This window comes from Delphinus delphis, chromosome 7, assembly GCF_949987515.2.
Source record: "Delphinus delphis chromosome 7, mDelDel1.2, whole genome shotgun sequence".
NCBI lineage: Eukaryota > Metazoa > Chordata > Mammalia > Artiodactyla > Delphinidae > Delphinus > Delphinus delphis.
In genome coordinates this window covers 90559202-90581576 of record NC_082689.1, presented here as the reverse complement: position 1 = coordinate 90581576, position 22375 = coordinate 90559202, and the positions used below count along the sequence as shown (strand labels likewise).

At 38.5% G+C, this 22375-nt stretch overlaps 1 protein-coding gene across 1 annotated transcript in view; it reads right to left on the bottom strand.

The window, feature by feature from the left end:
- Positions 1-6199: 6199 nt before the first annotated feature.
- The window catches only part of NXPH2 (neurexophilin 2), a 109413-nt gene continuing 93237 nt past the window's right edge, over positions 6200-22375 (bottom strand). The window contains exon 2 of the mRNA XM_060015717.1: positions 6200-8653. Coding sequence (XP_059871700.1) covers positions 7910-8653 — 744 coding nt within the window. The 3' untranslated portion in view covers positions 6200-7909. The remainder of the gene's footprint in view (positions 8654-22375) is intronic.

Sequence of the window (22375 nt, the reverse complement as noted above, 5' to 3'; positions counted from 1 at the left end):
AAATTACAGATGATACAAACAGATGGAGAGGTATAACAATTTCTTGTACTGGAAGAATCAACAATGTGAAAATGACTATAGTCATTCAAAGCAACTTACAGATTCAGTGCAATCCCTATCAAACTACCAATGCCATTGTTCACAGAACTAGAACAAAAAATTTCACAATTTGTATGGAAACACAAAAGACCCCGAATAGCCAAAGCAATCTTGAGAAAGAAAAACGGAGCTGGAGGAATCAGGCTTCCTGACTTCAGACTATACTACAAAGTTACAGTAATCAAGACACTATGGTACTGGCTCATACACAGAAATATATATCAATGGAATAAGATAGAAAGCCCAGAGATAAACCCACACACGTATGGTCACCTTGTCTTTGATAAAGGAGGCAAGAATATACAATGGAGAAAAGACAGCCTCTTCAATAAGTGGTGCTGGGAAAACTGGACAGTTACATGTAAAAAAATGAAATTAGAACACTCCCTAACACCACGCACAAAAAATAAACTCAAAATGGATTAAAGACCTAAAGGTAAGCCAGACACTATAAAACTCTTAGAGGAAAACATAGGTGGAACACTCTATGACATAAATCACAGCAATATCCTTTTTGACCCACCTCCTCGAGAAATGGAAATAAAAACAAAAATAAACAAATAGGACCTAATGAAACTTAAAAGCTTTTGCACAGCAAAGGAAACCATAAACAAGGTGAAAATACAACCCTTGAATGGGAGAAAATATTTGGAAATGAAGCAACTGACGAAGGACTAATCTCCAAAATATACAAGCAGCTCATGTAGCTCAATATCAAAAAAAAAAAAAAAAAAAAGAAACAACCCAATCTAAAAATGGGCAGAAGACTGAAATAGACATTTCTCCAAAGACGATTTACAGATAGTCCACAAACACATGAAAGGATGCTCAGCATCACTAATCATTAGAGAAATGCAAATCAAAAGTATAATGATGTATCACCTCACACCAGTCAGAATGGCCATCATCAAAAAATCTAGAAACAATAAATGCTGAAGAGGGTGTGGAGAAAATGGTACCCTCTTGCACTGTTGGTGGGAATGTAAACTGATACAGCCACTATGGAGAACAATATGGAGGTTCCTGAAAAAACTAAAAATAGAACTATCATACGACCCAGCAATCCCACTACTGGGCATATACTCTGAGAAAATCATAATTCAAAAAGAGTCATGTACCACAATGTTCATGGCAGGTCTATTTACAATAGCCAGGACATGAAAGCAACCCAAGTGTCCATCGACGGAAGAATGGATAAAGAAGATGTGGCACATATATACAATGGAATATTACTCAACCATAAAAAGAAATGAAATTGAGTTATTTGTAGTGAGGTGGTTGGACCTAGAGCCTGTCATACAGAGTGAAGTAATCAGAAAGAGAAAAACAAATACTGTATGCTAACACATATATATGGAATTAAAGAAAAAAAATGGTTCTGAAGAACCTAGGGACAGGCCAGGAATAAAGATGCAGACGTAGAGAATGGACTTGAGGACATGGTGAGGCGAAGGGTAAGGTCGGACGAAGTGAGAGAGTGGCATGGACATATATACACTACCAAATGTAAAATAGATAGCTAGTGGGAAGCAGCTGCGTATTACAGGGAGATTAGCTCGGTGCTTTTTGACCACCTAGGGAGTGGGATAGGGAGGGTGGGAGGGAGACACAACAGGGAGGAGATATGGGGATATATGTATATGTATAGCTGATTCACTTTGTTATACAGCAGAAACTAATACACCATTGTAAATCAATTATACTCCAATAAATATGTTAAAAAAACCAAAAAACTAAAAATAGAACTACCATACAACCCAGCAATCCCACTACTGGGCATATACCCTGAGAAAACCATAATTCGAAAAGAGTCATGTACCACAGTGTTCATTGCAGCTTTATTTACAATAGCCAGGACATGGAAGCAATCTAAAGTGTCCATCGGCAGATGAATGGATAAAGAAGATGTGTCACATATATACAATGGAATATTAGTCAGCCATAGAAAGAAATGAAATTGAGTTATTTGTAGTGAGGTGGATGGACCTAGAGACTGTCATACAGAGTGAAGTAAGTCAGAAGGAGAAAAACAAATACTGTATGCTAACACACATATATGGAAACCAAAAAAAAGAAAGAAAAAAGGTTCTGAAGAACCTAGGGGCAGGACAGGAATAAAAAGGCAGACTTAGAGAATGGACTTGTGGACACGGGGAGGGGGAAGGGTAAGCTGGGACGAAGTGAGAGAGTGGCATGTACATATATACATACCAAACGTAAAATAGATAGCTAGTGGGAAGCTGCCGCATAGCACAGGGAGATCAGCTCAGTGCTTTTTGTACACCTAGAGGGGTGTGATAGGGAGGGTGGGAGGGACACTCAAGAGGGAGGAGATATGGGGATATATGTATAGCTGATTCACTTTGTTATACAGCAGAAACTAACACACCATTGTAAAGCAATTTTACTCCAATAAAGATGTTAAAAAAAAAAAAGGGGCAATAGCTTTATCTGGGCATTGTAGGATATCCCAAAAAAGTGGAAAATGTGATCTCTGACTTTGGTGAATTGGATGACAGAGCACATGAAGTATAAATAATAACACAAGCTAAAAGTTGTGTGTATGAAATTATTACTGCAGTGCCTAACATAGATTGAAATAATTCACATAGAGATTATAGTGGGTTAGAGCACATAGAGAAAATCTTTTGCAATATTTGTATTAGTTAAGCTCATGCTAAGGTGCAGTAACAAATCCATCCCGATAATTCAGTGGCTTAAAGAATAATATACATGTTTATTTCTTCTGTAGCCGTCCAGGGTGGGCTTTTAGTTAGCTGGGTGGCTATCTTCCATGGTTGGAAAGACATTCAGATGGACAGTTGTTTTGCCCCCCTTTCTAGGCAGCATCTCAGGTCCTTTAGGTCATCTATCTGAGACAGCCAAAGGGAAAAGAGCATCAGCAAGCTTGAATGTGCTTTTACGGTAAGTCTACACATGTCTTCCTCTCACATTATACTAGCTGTAGCTCAGCAACCAGGCCATACCTCACTGCAGGAGAGGCAGGGTCATGCGGTCTAGTGGTCCAGCAATACCCTTGACCCTTCCACTGCAGTGCAAGGAGAAGAAGGCCCCATCCTGGTGGACAGCTGACAGTCTCTATCACAAATATGGAAAATCAGTGATTCGGAGGAATAAAGAAGAGAAAGAATGGCTTTATCCAGGCAGGAAGAACAATAAAAATAGCTAAAAAAAAAAAGACTGTTGAACCTCATCAGGTCACCAATTCTTTATCTGATAAACAAAACCTATTCTAGAGTGTTTCCATCTTTTAAGCTTCTGTGGTTCTGGGAGCTAGCATTCAACAGGTACCGCATTCAGCTGGAGCAATGTCTTCATGTTGGAAATAAGGTAACTCAGGTGGGTAGTGGGGGTCTTGAATAATCACTGTTTTTTCACTGGAGATTTTAAGAAAATCGAGTGACAGATATTGACTAAGTACCTACTACATACCAGACACTTTGCCCAGTGCTGTAGCGGACACAGTTAACTCACTCTTTCTGAGAAGAGATTATGGGCTATTTATGGGGAAGCTGAGCAGCATGATGAGAAGGGAAGACGACCAGTGAAGCAGAACGGGATACATTCCCAGGGTTCCAGACCTCGCGTTATGGGGTAGGACATGAGGTAAATATGAAATGACCCTTGAATATTTTTTACAAGATTTTTATGAAGAAAAAAGATCTGTAGCAAGAGCTTCTTTGCCTGTGATTTGTCACTGACAGTTGGAGACATGAAATTTCCATTCATTGAATGTTCTGATTAATTAACTTGGGGTTAACGATAGTTTTACTGCAAGTAAAAATGCATGACTCCATCCTCTATTTTATGAAGTAAAATTGGACCCTTGGGTAATTAAGGCATTTCACACAATTTACCCATTTCTATGAAAATGTATTCTCAGGTGTAAAATCAGTTGAAAATTCTGTCAAATGTAGTAACTGCTGTTAACTCTTAGCCAGTCATACCTCTAATACATCCCAGGACTCTCATCTTTGGACATAATGGTTTTATTCTGACTTCATTTTTCCAGAGTTTTAGCTTTAAAAAAATTTGTGTTCTTAGAGAAATCACTATCCTGAGGATTTTGGAAAGAGAGCATTTCCAGCCATTTTCATGTTCAATTTTGGCTTCTGGATCTCATCTTGTAATAAACTCGCTGCAATTATTTTTGTTTTGTTTTGAATATCTGCTTCAATTTCCCTTTCTTCTGTAACACAAGACCTGGGAAGAGGAGTCAGGAGACCTGCATTTCAGTTGGCTTTGTCACGTACCAACTGGACTTGTCCTTGACTCTGATGGGGTCTTGGTTTTACTTGTCTGTCAAATGAGAGGGATGAACCAGAAGATAGTATAGGCTGTACTCTCTTTGAAATATTACTCTTCTATATGTTCATGTTGGTTTGATTACTTTCTTTATTTGGTTATCAATCTGTTAGTTTAATTTTCATTTTTAAAAGGGTCTGTTTCCTTCAACATTTTTTTAAAGTATTGTCAGAAGCCTATTGGAACCAGCACAACCTAGGGTTCTTATTTAAGATGTAGATCCTTAATTCCTAATTTACTAATTCCATTTACGAAATCAGAATTTCTAAGGAAGTACTTCTCAGTCTTTAATGTCAATACAAGTCACACGGGTATCTTGTTAAAATGAAAACTCCAATTGGGTGTCCGAGGTAGGACCTGAGATTCTGTATTTCTAACAAGCTTACAGGTAGTACTGCTGATGTACCAACTGCACTTAATGGCAGCTCCTACTCAGCAGAACCATGTCTTGAATGGAGAAAGAATTAGCCAATTGTGGAATGTTTAAGGTGTAGCAATTGTGGGTCATGTAGCATCTGTGTCATATAAAGAACAGTGTTGCAGAATACAGATTAAAAAATATAATGTGATATGAATCAGGTTCTCTTATGAGTACCCACGCCAGAGAACCATACTCACTCTTGCTCTGTTATTCTAGATCATGAGAATGTGTTGAAACTCCAAGTACCAAGCAGTAGGAAGAAAGAAAATTGTTTCCTTTTTACTGATTATGCTGTGCTACATGGTGTCCACAGGTTTTTTTCTCTTATTTCCCTTCCCCAGATTTTACAGACCCTGTAGCTGATATGATCACATTGTCCAGAGTCATGGAAATATGACCTCTTTTCTGATTCTGTGTGGTGATGAGTAACAAGATTGTTTCTGCTGAGGGGTGAAAAGGTCTTCAAACTCGTTTGCTTTCTCGTAAACAGCTGGCCTAGAGAGATCCTGAGAAGATAACTAACACCTCCTTGAAGATTAAATTTCTGCTAGTGCTTTTTTATTTTTTAAATTAATTTTTTTATTGAGGCATAATTGACACACATTTTATTGTTTTCAGGTGTTCATCTATCAGTTTGATTTTCATTTTTAAAAGGGTCTTCTCCTTTACATTTTGAACAATTTGTGATTGGGTATAAAATTAGCTTACATGAATGTCCTTTTCCTCAATTGAAGTACTCAAAGGCAAAAATGGTTTTGTGGAAATGTGTGCATTTGCATGTTTAAATGGGATCTGATTTGTATTGTGCCAAGTACCATTAATGGCGATGATGTAGGCTTTGAAATGAAATTATGACTAAAAAATATATGTGGCATATTTTCTATGCCAATTAAAAAATATGCCTGGGGAACTTTCTTTCTTTCTTTTTTTTTAATTCCACAGATCCTGCTAAAATCTAAGAATCGTGTAGACTGATTTAGCTTTTTTTTTGGCATGCATATAATGTTTATACCACTCAACTTTTGAACATCAGATAGTTTTAAATCACATTTCATTTGTAATAATAATTATAATAATCATAATGGCAGCTCACACTTACAGAATTCTTACTAGATGCCAAGCTATGTGTCAAGTGGTTTATATGAGTTATTCTTTTACTCTACTTTAAAATCTCCATAGCCCAGCTGTTCTGTTTAATATGAACATATGGAAAATCTTAATGCTCAGTTGATAAAACACACACACACACACACACACACACACACGCACGAGCACACACATTAAACCACTGTGAGGAAAAGATACAAGAACAGTCTTAAAAAACAACAACAACCCTGAAGCCATGTGACAGATTTAGCAAATTCTTTTTATTTACATAGAAATGTGTACACATACTTTCTCTGTACACAGAAAATTCTAAGTTTATATACATAGATGGTTCCCACATATTTTACAATAAATAGTATTTTAATCTTGTTTCTACGTGAAAATAAGAAGATGTCTCAAAATATTTCACACCAACCACAAAATTACAAAAGCGCCCGATGAACTCAGAGCAAAAATTTCAAGCCTGTACTACCACACACTAAGTCTAGTACAATTTTTACAAAAGACAAAAACCAAACACTGTGCAGATATCACCAAGAAAAGGAAAGGAATGGAGATGCAAAATAGAGATGAGTGCTGCTGGCTTTTTGAACAATGTAGTAAGAGCATTTTTGTTGGTTAGGACTGGTCTTCCTTTAGTCCTCAATTTAATGTTTTACTTTAACTGATATTTTTCAGGTAAGAAGGGGGAAAAAAGTTAACGTCTATCGTAAAAAAGAGTAACCATTCCATGAGTCTTACAGGTTCTAGAAACCTTGGTACTGGTCAGCCAGACTGTCTTTCTGTGCTAATTCGAAGACCATCCAGTTCTACGACACAGGATGACCGTCGGCCCCCTCAGAGAAGATGAGGAGGACAGGGTTGTGAAGCAACATTATTAGGAAGTCATCTCAAAAGACTGGTGAATCATGCATCTTGGTTATTAACACTTAATAATAATTAGCAATGTTTAAATATACTCTTTATTTCCACAATTTGATCCCTCATGTAAATAATTAAATGCAAGGAGAACTTAATCTAAGAGGCTAGAAATAATGAATAGATCATCCCAGAATTTCCTCCTTCCAATTCCAATTTCTTTCCCATTCTAGCCTAGGAAACAATCACTTGCTCTCAATTCAAGAGTTGTTCTACACCTGTATATAAAAATCATACTACCAAATGAATAGAATGAGGTTAAAGGGTGAATACAGATTTATGATATTTTTGACCACCTCACAGCACTGAATTTGACAAAACAATCTAAAAACATCCTGATCATCATTATTGTTGAACTGACTTACAATATATCCAGATTTGCTTTCTTAATACACTAATGTTACTACTCGCATGAGAATCCTGAGGCTGGTGACCAAACCAGGGCTAAGTGTTTAAATCCCACTCCACTCAATCACTGTGGCACTGTACCTGCACACATGAGTTTGGAAACAAATTTTACCCCTTCATCTCTCATATCAGTGACAGCACAGATGTGGGAGAAAAGACAGCAATAAAAAAAGAATTCAGTGTCAGAAATGCGATTCATCTGCCCAATACAATCTTTTCAGTTGCTTTACTGCATCTGCTATTTTTAAGGTAATCTTCCAAAACATACTTCAAAGGCAGGCTCACTTCAAGAGCAATGTTTATCACATGCATAATTCGGTTCTTTCCTGTTACATGTTGCTACCATCGACTCTTAGAGAAACAACAATACCTGGAGGACTTAGCCATCCTATGTGAGAGCGATGGCTTCATACACAGTTTTACTCTTTAGATTCAGGTACTTATGATCGAAACAAGCACAATTCACATTTAAAGATGTTTCTTTTTCTTTTAAGTTTGAAAACCTTATAGGGAATGAAGATTCACTGCCAGAAACAAAAGGGATCCTTTACCACGAAGAGCTGGGCTTGGTTCTTGGTCATTCTAATTGAATATATCTTTGTCCTTCCTTTCTATTGGCTGTTGAAAGATTCAGCCAGAAGATAAGTATGGAGTCTCACTATGGTAATTGTAGTCAGGACAGACCTTCTGCACAAGTTTATAATCAACACTGTAAAAGGCAATGTAGATGCAAATGACCTTGAAGGGCTTGGAACACAACCAGGAAACGTGGCTCTGAGTCTGCTCCTGGTAGCAGATCTTGGACGGGTCGAAGTTGCACAGGGCAGTCTTCTTCGCCCGATCTGTTTTTTCATACTCAATGCGACAATTGAAAGATTTGGATTCCTTGGTCTCCAAGGTAGACTGTGGGGAAACTTCAAATTCCACCACTTTGGAGGGGGGTACCAAACTCACTGAAACATTGCCCAGGCCTGTGGAATTATGTCGGAAATAAACACTGAAGGTTCCATTTCCATGGTCAACGATCTTCCCCGTGATAAGGAGGTTGAGCTTAACAGTTTTAATGTTGGAATGGAAGTCGCCCCATCCAAACATTTTCTTAAATTTTCCCGTTTTCACTATTGGCCTCCGTTTAGTTCTTGCCAAGGGCTCCTGAACCTCCGTGATATTGGCCAGCCAATCCCAAAAGTTCTCCAAGCTGTCCGCATACGCCAAGTGCCCGGGCTTGGGGACTGGAGACTGTTTAACAAACAGACGCAGAGGATTGATGATCCTTGAGTGTACCACGTTTCCCACCAGTGTCCCGGCAGCATCTTTGTCTTCCCAATCCAGCCCTTCTGTGGCATGCACCACCTTTTTACTGTCACAAAATAGCTGTTCGAAAAGAAGAAAGAGAAACACACTTTAGGTTAGGCTTTGAGTGCCTTTTTTTTTTTTTTTTTTTTTTTTTTGCGGTACGCGGACCTCTCACTGTTGTGGCCTCTCCCGTTGCGGAGCACAGGCTCCGGACGCGCAGGCTCAGCGGCCATGGCTCACGGTCCTAGGTGCTCCGTGGCATGTGGGATCTTCCCACATGTGTGGGAACCCGTGTCCCCTGCATCGGCAGGCGGACTCTCAACCACTGCGCCACCAGGGAAGCCCCACCAGGTTAATTCTTGTAATTTATTTCAGTTCCTGCTAAATAGCATTTCACACACACAGCTGGGCTCCACAGTGTAACAAGATGACCATTTAATTCAAGCAATGTAAATCCATGAGTACGAAAACGGAAATGATGAGATCAAGAAGAGAGTACAGTTGGCTCTTTGTATATGCAGGTTCTGAATCCAGTGGATTTGACCAACACTGAATTAAGTTAAAAACAAATGAAAACCCCCTCCAACACGCCCGCCCCCAACCAGAGATTTCCAAAAAGCAAAACTTGAATTTGTCATACTCTGGCAACTATGCAACTATTTACATTGTATTAGGTGTTATAAGTAATCTAGAGATGATTTAAAATACACAAGAGGAGGTGCATAGGTTACATGCAAATACTAAACTATTTTATGTAAGGGACTTAAACATCCCTGGATTTTGGTATCCAAGGGGATCCTGAAACCGATCCCCCATGGATATCAAGGGTTGATTGTATTTCATTTTAATGCGTTGATGTGGTTTTAGTCTCTGTTCCCTAATCTTTACAATTCTATCTTCCCAGACTGGGGGAAATAGTATATTTTGGTCTCTTATTTCATAAAAACATTAAATTTGTAAGATCTTTTTTTTCAGGTAGAAAACAACTCTAGAATGCTGAGGTTTCTACCATGGAGCTAGAAACCACCTGAATATAAGATATTGATAAGACTTAAAATATTATTGCACGTACCAAGGGTATTATTGTAATCAAAGCTTATGTCATATAATTTCATAACTTCTGATATAATTTGACTTCAAATTCTGTAACGAAAAGTAGTGTGAATAGGAAGTTCTACAAAAGTTTTAGTTGAAAAAATATAATTTCAAATTTAGCTGCCTTTATAGAAACAGAAATAAATTGGAAATGTACATTTTGAATTAATTAATAGACCTATTGTTGATAAATTAAATTTTGTTACAACTGAATAATACCCTGAAAGATAGGATTGCCAGGAAAGAGCCATGTGCATGTGTTTTATGGATTCCACAGTATTTTGACTCAAATCATACCCACTGAAACACAGCACTTTATTTGCATTTGATTTTCATTATTCTTTTTGTAGTGTAAGAGTCCTCATGATTTCTAAAAATCACTTAGCTAAGTCAGTATGAATTTTGAGGGACAGAATCATAATATATGAAACTGTTGCCTGGAGTGAATATTTACGGATGAGTTATAAAGTCTGGAAAATAGAGGTTTCTAGTGGAAACACAGATAGCCTCTTATCTCGAACGGCACAAAGCACTCTGGTAATGATTCTCTGGAAAAGTGTCAGCAAGATGAAAAGGATGAGGAAGAAGTGGGGCTGTGTTTATGTAGTTTCCCCAACCATTTCAAACTTGGCAAAGCACCTGGTAAAACCAGTCTCAGACTGTTACAAAAATTATTGATTTCAATACAATTTTGAAAAAAAAAGCTTGAATTATTAATATTGCACCTGACTACATGGTAGAGTTTAATAATATGAGGTTACATTTTATATATTCATAAAAGTTTTAAGTTCTAATAGAGTTTTGTGAGAAGTGTTTTCATCTATAGCTTGTACCCAAACACTTTAGAGGAGGAGTCCAAGGACTTAAATATATGTGTAGATTTTTCCTTTTTTTGCTTTGGTGGGGAGGGAGCACATAATAATGTATTGGTCTCTTTGATTAATTTCCCGAAGGCTTTCCCCCACTCAGGCCTGGTATTTTTAGAAATTCTTTTCTCTTTACTTAAATTACGGAGGTTTGTCAAACTGCATGCTGCATGTTCTTACTGTTTTGGAAACCTAAATCCGTACTACCTCTTCTTAGGGGCTTACACATCCTGAGTTGATGCTTCTTTCTCTCTCCTGGCGTTAAAGGGCTGGCATATTCACCAGGAAAAGAGGTATCATTGCTCAGGATTTCTGGCTCAAAATACTCTGGGTATTTCTGATACTGTAACTAGCTTTCTGTCTTTGAACACTCTTAATTATAATGTGCACAAAACCTCATTCAGATCAACTGGTCATACAGCTCATGAAGGTCAGTACAGGCTCCAGATATGACTTGAGTTTCCTGGGAACTGATGCAACCTGGTCCAAGTGACTTGTCCTGTTCTCTCTCCAGGGAGACATTCAAGGACACATGGGCAGATAAGAAACCCCTTGCTGATCAAGGTCCAATTTCTCTTCTCTCTGATTATGATTCTTGCTGTCTATTATCTATTGTTTTGCCTGTTTCCAGTATTTCACGAGATGTGCCTTGCTTGGTCATTGCTGACAGTCACAACTACCTTTCCTGAGAATCACTGGTACTCAAGCTTCTCCTTTACTTCCTGATCTCAACTCCCCTATTTGTACAACTTCCTCACTTCTTCCCTCGCTCCTGCCTTTCTTTCTCTCTTTCATAGGGTAAATTTCCCTTTAGCTTGCTTTTTCAAAAAACCCCCCCAAATCTTAATTCTTACTTTTACACACCATGCTCCTGATGAATACTTTATTAGCAGAATTAAGATCCATTTTCCGTTCAAAAATATTTTTTTCACTTACAAGTATGACAACACTCTTCACTACCAAGAGAAAGATGCTCTTTTTTTTCCTTAAAATGTTTGTTTTACATTACACATTTTCCTGAGTTTTTTCTGCCTGGATCATTTTTCTTGATTTAGTCCTTTGCCTTATTTTTCTCCTTCCTTTTCTGTTATTGAAAACCTACCAACATTGAACCCATTGTTCAACAAGAAGTCTTCAATCATGTAGAGTCTTAAGTTAACTGGTATTAGCGTATTTTAGAATACATGATGGGCCCCCTTATGAGATAGACATTATGAGATCCTTCTCTTATCCCTTGGACTTCTGATGTGATGGTTCTGAGATTAGACAATAATAATTACTCAAAAAGTCATTTATTGACTTTTAAAAAAACTGAAGATTTTCTTTGTAGTAACATGGTGTAGCAACTTGACCCAAACATATGTGACTCATCCTAAAGAAATATGAGTGTAAAAAAAAAAAAACACCTAAGCTTATCAAACAGATACATTAGATATGATTATTTGCTTTTAGAAAGGCTCTTCAATTCTTCAGAAAAGATTCTCCAGATGAGAATTTAAAATGAAATTTGATTCCTAAAAAATATATTCTAACAGAATACTCTTCAGGTTCAAACCTGCTCAAGGAGCCCTTGATTTTAAGGTTGGCCTATATAAAAATAATAAAATTTAACTATTAAGCACAGATCTATAATTGTTCTCTGTTCCAATGAAAAACAGTCACTGACAGTTCCTTAGACAAAAAAAGTAGATGGATGTATCTTTTAGTTTTTTTGCTTTGCCCTAGACCATCACATTTGTCATTTGCTTTGATAACATTAAACAAGGTGAGAAAAGCTGTGTATAACTTCATCTGTTTTTTACTCTAAAATGCATGGACGGTTCTTACAAGTACTGATTTCCAAATCTAAACCCAAATTTAAAAAAACTATTGGATGATGATGTATTGGTAGAAGAGTATAATTAAAAGGGTAAGTATATTTCTAGTTGTCTTAAAAAGCCAACAATTGTACCTCCTCTCCCAACTTCCTCTCCCTTTGGTGTAACTTGTTCAGCCTTCTCCCTGGAACATATTCTTAAAGGCATGCATCACTGCTGAGAGGGCACCCTCTCCTAAACAGGTCTACAAAGACAGTTGTGAGACCAAAGTCCCCAGGGCTCATGCTTCACCTCAAAAGACCTAACCAGGGATGACTGGGGTTTGGATCAACCACAACCCTGCCTGCACTCATCCATAAACTCCCAATATGAAAGCAGCATGGTGGAAAAAGCATAGGGTTTGGTGCCTGATGACCTCATCACCCCCTTAGCTTGAAGTATTTGATGTGAGCCCCAATTTTCTCACCTTCATGTCCTTTGCCAGTTGATTGTAAGGACTAAATAAAAGAACGGATGGAGACTTCCCTGGTGGTCCAGTGGTAAAGAATCTGCCTTCTGCTGCAGGGGATGCAGATTCTATCCCTGGTTGGGGAAGTAGGATCCCACGTGATGTGGGGCAACTAACTAAGCCCTCGTGCCACAACTACTGAGCTTGCATGCCTCAATGAGAGAGCCTGCGTGCCGCAAACTACAGAGCCCGTGCTGCAAGGAAAGATTCTGCAGGCCTCAACAAAGATCCCACGTGCTGCAACTAAGACCTGACGCAGCCAAAAAAAAAGAAAAAGAATGGATAGAAATTACTGAGCCCAATCTCTTGCAAAAGGCGTTCAGTGACTGCTGGCTCTTGCGTGGTCCAAAGTGTAGTCCCATGCCTCCTATCCAAGAATTGTTTTCAAAGGATTATATGGATTCTCCGGTCTCCAGGAAACTGATTAGTGGTTCATCAAGCAACTTGTTCAGTGCCATATGATACATTAACGAGTAGAAATTGACCTTCTCAACCCCAGAGCATCAATCAAATGCTGCCTCGTGTTTCCAGTCTCGATGACATCTGAGTCATACCCATATCACAGGGACAGGTGAGCTCTTTTTGCCAACAAAATGTGTTTGTGGATCTTTTATTCCAACCTACGAAATGAGTCAGCAAAGGATCTGAAAGTACAATTTGTCTGGCAGGTGCCCTCATTCCTATATAGACAATTTCGGTGATACAGCCTGCTGGGAGAGGACCGTAGGTGGTTCTGAGCCTGTGGGCAAACCACTCTGTCCAAGGCAAGGTTGTTAGATGTTATCTGCAAAACACAAGGCTGTATCCCCCATTACTTTTGTACTTGCTGGGGCTTCCTATGCTAATATCAGTATCACTGCTATCTTTTGTCCCACCATATTACAATAATAATGCAAAAACGTTTAACGGCATGCACAAAATGGAGTTTAAAAAAGGGAGAAAAAGAGGAATTGCTGTGTTTTATCTGTTTGAACATTCCCTGATTTCAACACATTTATCAAAGCTTAAGTAATTTATGTCTTGGCAGGGTGTATCAATTTCACAAAGCACACACATTAGCTAGATACAATGATATCATATTAGCTTTTTCTGCATCTTAGAGAGGAGCTCAAAAAGATTAATAAAACCTCAAACCCTCATCAATTAAATGAAGCAGGTGGAAGGAAGGAAATAGAGGAAGAAGACTGTATTTCATTTCAGTTCTTTTGTTTTTAGGGGGGAAAAGGAGCTGACAGGTTCAAATCATTCATCATAACAGGCTGGAGTTGAATTTCACTGATAATTAAATGCATTTTTTTCCAAGAGGCAGAGAGGATGCAATGAATTTTATAGTAGCAGATGTGAGAACTGTGACGAATTATGGAAATAATTTATAAACTAAAAAGCATCTCCCTTTGCAAATACTATACCAGAAGATCTTTTTTTTCAACTGTATTTGTTATGTATTTTTCAATAAACATTTTATTTTAGAATAGTTTTAGTTTACAGAAAAGTTGTGTGGTACAAAGAGTTACCAAATACCCTGTACCCAGTTTCCTATATTGTTAACATCTTACATATTACACTTGTCACAACTAATGATCCAATGCTTATACGTTATTACTAACTAAAGTCCATACTTTATTCAGATTTCCTTAGTTTTTCCTTAATGTCCTTTAGCTGCTCCAGGATGCCATCTAGGGTCCCACATGACATTTGGTCATCATGAATTTTGAGGCTTGTCTTGGCTGTGACCATTTCTTGGTCATTCCTTGTTTTTGATGACCTTGAATGTTTCAGAGAGCACTGGTTAGGCATTCTGTAGAATGCCTTTCAATTAGAGTTTGTCTGATGTTTTTCTCATGATTAGACTGGGCCTTGGGGAGGAAGAATACAGAAGTAAGGTGCCGTTTTCATTACTTCATCTCAAGGGTACATGCTAGCAGCGTGACTTAATCACTGTTGATGTTAATCTCTGGCTTAAGTAGGGAAGATTTTTTTTTTTAAGTTTTGCTTTCAGAATTTTCACAAGGCTTGTACATTTTTGTTATTATAAGCTTAGTTTAATTTACATTTAATTCAGCGGCACTTGGTTTAGGATTGATTTTTTTTAAATGTCAGGAACTCTCAAGCATTTCAATTTATAACCCTTTACCACAATGTAAGACAACAGTTATATTTTTCCTAGTGAAACACTCATTTTTTATTTTCTTTTCCAACTTTATTGAGGTATAATTGACAAATGAAATAGTAATATATTTAAACTGTACAACACGATGATTTCATATATGCTTACATTGTGAGAGGATTCCTACCATCAAGTAATTTAAGTATCACATCCATCCCTTCACATAGCTACCTTTTTTCTTTTCTTTTTTTGGGTGAGAATCCTTAAGATAGGGTTCTTAGTAAATTTCAATTATACAATACAGTATTATCAATTACAGTCACCATGCTATACGTTAGATGCTCAGACCTTATTTATCTTATAATTTAAAGTACATGTCCATTTCTTTTAACAATAAACAGGCTCCAAGTTTCAGTCAGTGCTAAATTCCTTACTTGGAGGTCTTGTGCTTGGGGATGGCAACCTTAGCGGACTTTGTGTTTCAGCCTTAAACCTCCTAAGAGCCGTTGAAGGTAACAATAGTTATTTTTTGGGTTCTAGGACAGTCAGACCTTTGCCATAACTGTGGTGTAACACTTTTCTATTACTCTATATAATTATTACAATATATATTAATGCTTCTTGATAATGAACCAAGTATGTTCTGGGTAAATAACAATATTTTGAAATAATGTATGTTTGTCTTCATGTTTATAGGTGTGTGAAGATATGCTAACAGGCAACAAATCTGACTAATGTCTATGATTTTCACAAGAACTGATGAATGCTCTAAATGAAAGGTAGAGAGGACTTTCAAGATGATGGAGGAGTAAGACATGGAGATCACCCTTCTCATCACAATTACATCAGAAATACATCTACACGTGGAACAACTCCTACAGAAAACCTACTGAACATTAGCAGAAGACCTCAGACCTCCCAAAAGGCAAGAAAGTCCCCACGTACCTGGGTAGGGCAAAAGAAAAAACAGAGACAAAAGAATAGGGACGGGACCTGCACCAGTGGGAGGGAGCTGTGAAGGAGGAAAGGTTTCCACACCCTAGGAAGCCCCTTCTTGGGCGGAGACAGCAGGTGGCGGGGCGGGGAAGCTTCGGCGCAGAGGAGGAGAGCACAGCAACAGGGGTGCGGAGGGCAAAGCGGAGAGATTCCCGCACAGAAGACCGGTGCCGACCGGCACTCACCAGCCCGAGAGGCCTCTCTGCTCACCCGCCGGGGTGGGTGGGGGTTGGGAGCTGAGGCTCGGGCTTCTGAGCTTAGATCCCAGGGAGAGGACTGGGGTTGGCAGCGTCAACACAGTCTGAAGGGGCTAGTGCACCACGGCTAGCTGGGAGGGAGTCCGGGAAAAAGTCTGGAACTGCCTAAGAGGCAAGAGACCATTGTTTCAGGGTGCACGAGGAGAGAGGATTCAGACCACCGCCTAAATGAGCTTCAGAGACGGGCGTGAGCTGCGGATATCAGTGCAGACCAAAGAGACAGGCATGAGACGCTAAGGCTGCTGCTGCCGCCACCAAGAAGCCTGTGTGCGAGCACAGGTCACTCCCCACACCTCCCCTCCCGGGAGCCTGTGCAGCCGCCACTGCCAGGGATCCAGGGACAACGTCTAGGGGGAGAACACGTGGCGTGCCTCAGGCTGTTGTAATGTTATGCTGGCCTCTGCTGCCGCAGGCTCGCCCCGCATCCATACCCCTCCCTCCCCCCCCACCCCCGGCCTGAGTGAGCCAGAACCCCCTAAACAGGCGCTTCTTTAACCCCCTCCTGTCTGGGCAAAGAACAGATGCCAGAGGGCGACCTACACGCAGAGGTGGGGCCAAATCCAAAGCTGAGCCCCTGGGAGCTGTGGGAACAATGAAGAGAAAGGGAAATCGCTCCCAGCAGCCTCAGGAGCAGAGGATTAAATCTCCACAATCAATGTGATGTACGCTGCATCTCTGGAATACCTGAATAGACAATGACTCATCCCAGAATTGAGGCGGTGGACTTTGGGACCAACTATAGACTTGGGGTTTGCTGTATGTGACTGACTAGTTTCTGATTTATATGTTTGTCTTCGTTTAGATTTTAGTACTTGTTGTCATTGGTGGATTTGCTTATTGGTTTGGTTGCTCTCTTTTTTTTTTATTACTTTCATTTTTTATTTTAATAATATATTTTTAACTTTTTATTTTAATAACTTTATTTTATTTAATTAAAAACAATTTTTTTCCCCTCTCTTTCTTTTTTTTCCCTCCCTTTTCTTCTAAGCCATGTGGCTGACAGGGTCTTGGTGCTCCGGCCAGGTGTCAGGCCTGAGCCTCTGAGGTGGGAGAGCAGAGTTCAGGACACTGGAACACCAGAGACCTCGTGGCCCCACGTAATATCAAACAGCCAGAGCTCTCCCAGAGATCTCCGTCTCAACGTTAAGACCCAGCTCCACCCAATGACCAGCAAGCTCCAGTGTTGGGCAAGCTATGCCAAACAACTAGAAAGACAGGAACACAAACCCACCGATTATCAGACAGGCTGCGTAAAATCATAATAAGTTCACAGACACATCAAAACACACCACTGGACTTGGTCCTGCCCACCAGAGGGACAAGATCCAGCCTCATCCACCAGAACACAGGCACCAGTCCCCTCCACTACAAAGCCTACACAACCCACTAAACCAACCTTACCCACTGGGGGCAGACACCAAAAACAACGGGAACTGTGAACCTGCAGCCTGTGAAAAGGAGACCCCAAACACAGTAAGTTAAGCAAAATGGGAAGACAGAGAAACACACAGCAGATGAAGGAGCAAGGTACAAACCCACCAGACTTAACAAATGAAGAGGAAATAGGCAGTCTACCTGAAAAAGAATTCAGAGTAATGACAGTAGAGATGATCCAAAATCTTGGAAATACAATGGAGAAAATACAAGAAACTTTTAACAAGGACATAGAAGAACTATAGAGCAAACAACCAATGATGAACAACACAATCAATGAAATTAAAAATTCTCTAGAAGGAATTAATAGCAGAATAACTGAGGCAGAAGAATGGATAAGTGACCTGGAAGATAAAATAGTGGAAATAACTACCGCAGAGCAGAATAAAGAAAAAAGAATGAAAAGAATTGAGGACAGAGGGCAGACAGCAGAAGCAAGAAGAACTACAATTCTGCAGCCTGTGGAACAAAAACCACATTCACAGAAACATAGACAAGATGAAAAGGCAGAGGGCTATATCAGATGAAGAAACAAGATAAAATCCCAGAAAAACAACTAAATGAAGTGGAGATAGGCAACATTCCAGAAAAAGAATTCAGAATACTGATAGTGAAGATGATCCAGGACCTCAGAAAAAGAATGGAGGCAAAGATTGAGAACATGCAAGAAATGTTTAACAAAGACCTAGAAGAATTAAAGAACAAACAAACAGAGATGAACAATACAATAACCGAAATGAAAAATACACTAGAAGGAATCAATAGCAGAATAACTGAGGCAGAAGAATGGATAAGTGACCTGGAAGACAGAACAGTGGAATTCACTGCTGCGGAACAGAATAAAGAAAAATGAATGAAAAGAAATGAAGACAGCCTAAGAGACCTCTGGGACAACATTAAATGCAACAACATTTGCATTATAGGGGTCCCAGAAGGAGAAGAGAGAGAGAAAGGACCTGAGAAAAATATTGGAAGAGATTATAGTCAAAAACTTCCTTAACATGGGAAAGTAAATAGCCACCCAAGTGCAGGAAGCACAGAGAGTCCCATACAGTATAAACCCAAGGAGAAACACGCTGAGACACATAATAATAAACTTGGGACAAATTAAAGACAAAGAAAAATTACTGAAAGCAGCAAGGGAAAAACGACAAATAACATACAAGGGAACTCCCATAAGGTTAACAGCTGATTTCTCAGCAGAAATTCTACAAGCCAGAAGGGAGTGGCATGATAAAGTGATGAAAAGGAAGAACCTACAACCAAGATTACTCTACCCGGCAAGAATCTCATTCAGATTCGATGAAGAAATCAAAAGCTTTACAGACAAGCAAAAGCTAAGAGAATTCAGCACCGCCAAACCAGCTCTACAACAAATGCTAAAGGAACTTCTCTAAGTGGAAAGCACAAGAGAAGAAAAGGACCTACAAAAAGAAACCCCAAACAATTAAGAAAATGGTAACAGGAACATACATATCGATAATTACCTTAAACATGAATGGATTAAATGCTCCAACCAAAAGAACCAGGCTTGCTGAATGGACATAGAAACAAGACCCATATATATGCTGTCAACAAGAGACCCAGTTCAGACCTAGGGATACATACAGACTGAAAGTGAGGGGATGGAAAAAGATATTCCATGCAAATGGAAATCACAAGAAAGCTGGGGTAGCAATACTCATATCGGAAATAAGTACACTTTAAAATAAAGAATGTTACAAGAGACAAGGAAGGACACTACATAATGATCAAGGGATTGATCCAAGAAGAAGATATAACAATTATAAATATATATGCAACCAACATAGGAGCACCTCAATACACAAGGCAACTGCTAACAGCTCTAAAAGAGGAAACTGACAGTAACACAATAATAGTGGGGTACTTTAACACCTCACTTACACCAATGGAGATCATCCAGACAGAAAATTAATAAGGAAACAGAAGCTTTAAATGACACAATAGACCAGATAGATTTAACTGATATTCATAAGACATTCCATACAAAAACAGCAGATTACACTTTCTTCTCAAGTGCTCATGGAACATTCTCCAGGGTAAATCACATCTTAGGTCACAAATCAAGCCTAAGTAAATTTGAGAAAACTGAAATCATATCAAGCATCTTTTCTGAACACAACACTATGAGATTAGAATTGAATTACAGGGAAAAAATGTAAAGAACACAAACAAATGGAGGCTAAACAATACGTTACTAAATAACCAAGAGATCACTGAAGAAATCAAAGAGGAAATCAAAAATACCTAGAGAAAAAAGAAAATGAAAACACGACAATCCAAAACCTATGGGATGCAGGAAAAGCTCTTCTAAGAGGGAAGTTTATAGCTATACAAGCCTACGTCAAGAAACAAGAAAAGTCTAAAATAAACAATTCAACCTAACACCTAAGGGAACTACAGAATGAACAACAAACAAAACCTAGTTAGCAGAAGGAAAGAAATCATAAAGATCAGAGTGGAAATAAATGAAATAGAAACAAAGAAAACAATAGCAAAGATCAATTAAACTAAAAGCTGGTTCTTTGAGAAGCTAAACAAAATAGATAAACCATTAGCCAGACTCATCACGAAAAAGAAGGGGGCTCAAATCAATAAAATTAGAAATGAAAAAGGAGAAGTTACAACAGACACCGCAGAAATACAAAGCATCCTAGGAGACTGCTATAAGCAACTCTATGCCAATAAAATGGACAACCTGGAAGAAATGGACAAATTCTTAGAAAGGTATAACCTTCCAAGGCTGAACCAGGAAGAAAAAGAAAACATGAACAGACCAATCACAAGTAATGAAACTGAAACTGTGATTAAAAATCTTCCAAGAAACAAAAGTCCAGGACCAGAGGGCTTCACAGGTGAATTCTATCAAACATTTAGAGAAGAGCTAACACCCATCCTTCTCAAACTCTTCCAAAAAATTGCAGAGGAAGAACACTCCCAAACTCATTCTATGAGGCCACCAGCACCCTGATACCAACACCAGACAAAGATACTACAAAAAAAGAAAATTACAGACCAATATCACTGAAGAATATAGATGAAAAAATCCTCAACAAAATACTAGCAAACAGAATCCAACAACACATTAAAAGGATCAGACACCATGATCAAGTGGGATTTATCCCAGGGATGCAAGGATTCTTCAATATACACAAATCAATCAATGCGATACACCATATTAACAAATTGAAGAATAAAAACCATATGATCATCTCAGTAGATGCAGAAAAAGCTTTTGACAAAATTCAACACCGATTTATGATAAAAACTCTCCAGAAAGTGGGTATAGAGGGAACCTACCTGAACATAATAAAGGCTATGTACGACAAACCCACAGCAAACATCATTCTCAATGGTGAAAAACTGAAAGCATTCCTCTAAGATCAGGAACAAGACAAGGATGTCCACTCTTGCCACTATTATTCAACATAGTTTTGGAAGTCCTAGCCATGGCAATCAGAGAAGAAAAAGAAATTAAAGGGATACAAATTGGAAAAGAAGAAGTAAAGCTGTCACTGTTTGCAGATGACATGATACTATACATAGAGAATCCTAATGATGCCACCAGAAAACTACTAGAGCTAATCAATGAATTTGGTAAAGTTGCAGGATACAAAATTAATGCACAGAAATGTCTGGCATTCCTATACACTAATGATGAAAAATCTGAAAGAGAAAGTACGGAAACAGTTCCATTTACCATTGCAACCAAAAGAATAAAATACCGATTAATAAACCTACCTAGGGAGACAAAAGAACTGTTTGCAGAAAACAATAAGACACTGATGAAAGAAATTAAAGATGATACCAACAGATGGAGATATATACCATGTTCTTGGATTGGAAGAATCAATAATGTGAAAATAAGTATACTACCCAAAGCAATCTACAGATTCAATGCAATCCCTATCAAATTACCAATGGCATTTTTTACAGAACTAGAAAAAAAATATTAAAATGTGTATGGAGATACAAAACACCCCGAATAGCCAAAGCAGTCTTGAGGGAACAAAGCGGAGCTGGAGAAATTAGACTCCCTTACTTCAGACTATACTACAAAGCTACAGTAAGCAAGACAATATGGTACTGGTGCAAAAACAGAAATATAGATCAATGGAACAAGATAGAAAGCCCAGAGATAATCCCACACACATATGGTCACCTTATCTTTGATAAAGGAGGCAAGAATATACAATGGAGAAAAGACCGCCTCTTTAATATGTGGTGCTGGGAACACTGGACAGTTACATGTAAAAGAATGAAATTAGAACACTCCCTAACACCATACACAAAAATAAACTGAAAATGGATTAACGTCCTAAATGTAAGGCTAGACACTATAAAACTCTTAGAGGAAAACATAGGCAGAATACTCTATGATGTAAATCACAGCAATATCCTTTTTGACCCACCTCATAGAGAAATGGAAATAAAAACAAAAATAAAGAAATCAGACCTAATGAAACTTCAAAGCTTTTGCACAGCAAAGGAAACCATAAACAAGATGAAAAGACAACCCTCAGAATGGGAGAAAATATTTGCAAACGAAGCAACTGACAAAGGATTAATGTTCCAAATACACAAGCAGCTCATGCAGCTCAATATCAAAAAAACAAACAACCCAATCCAAAAATGGGCAGAAGACCTAAATAGACATTTCTCCAAAGAAGATATATAGATTACCCACAAAGACATGAAA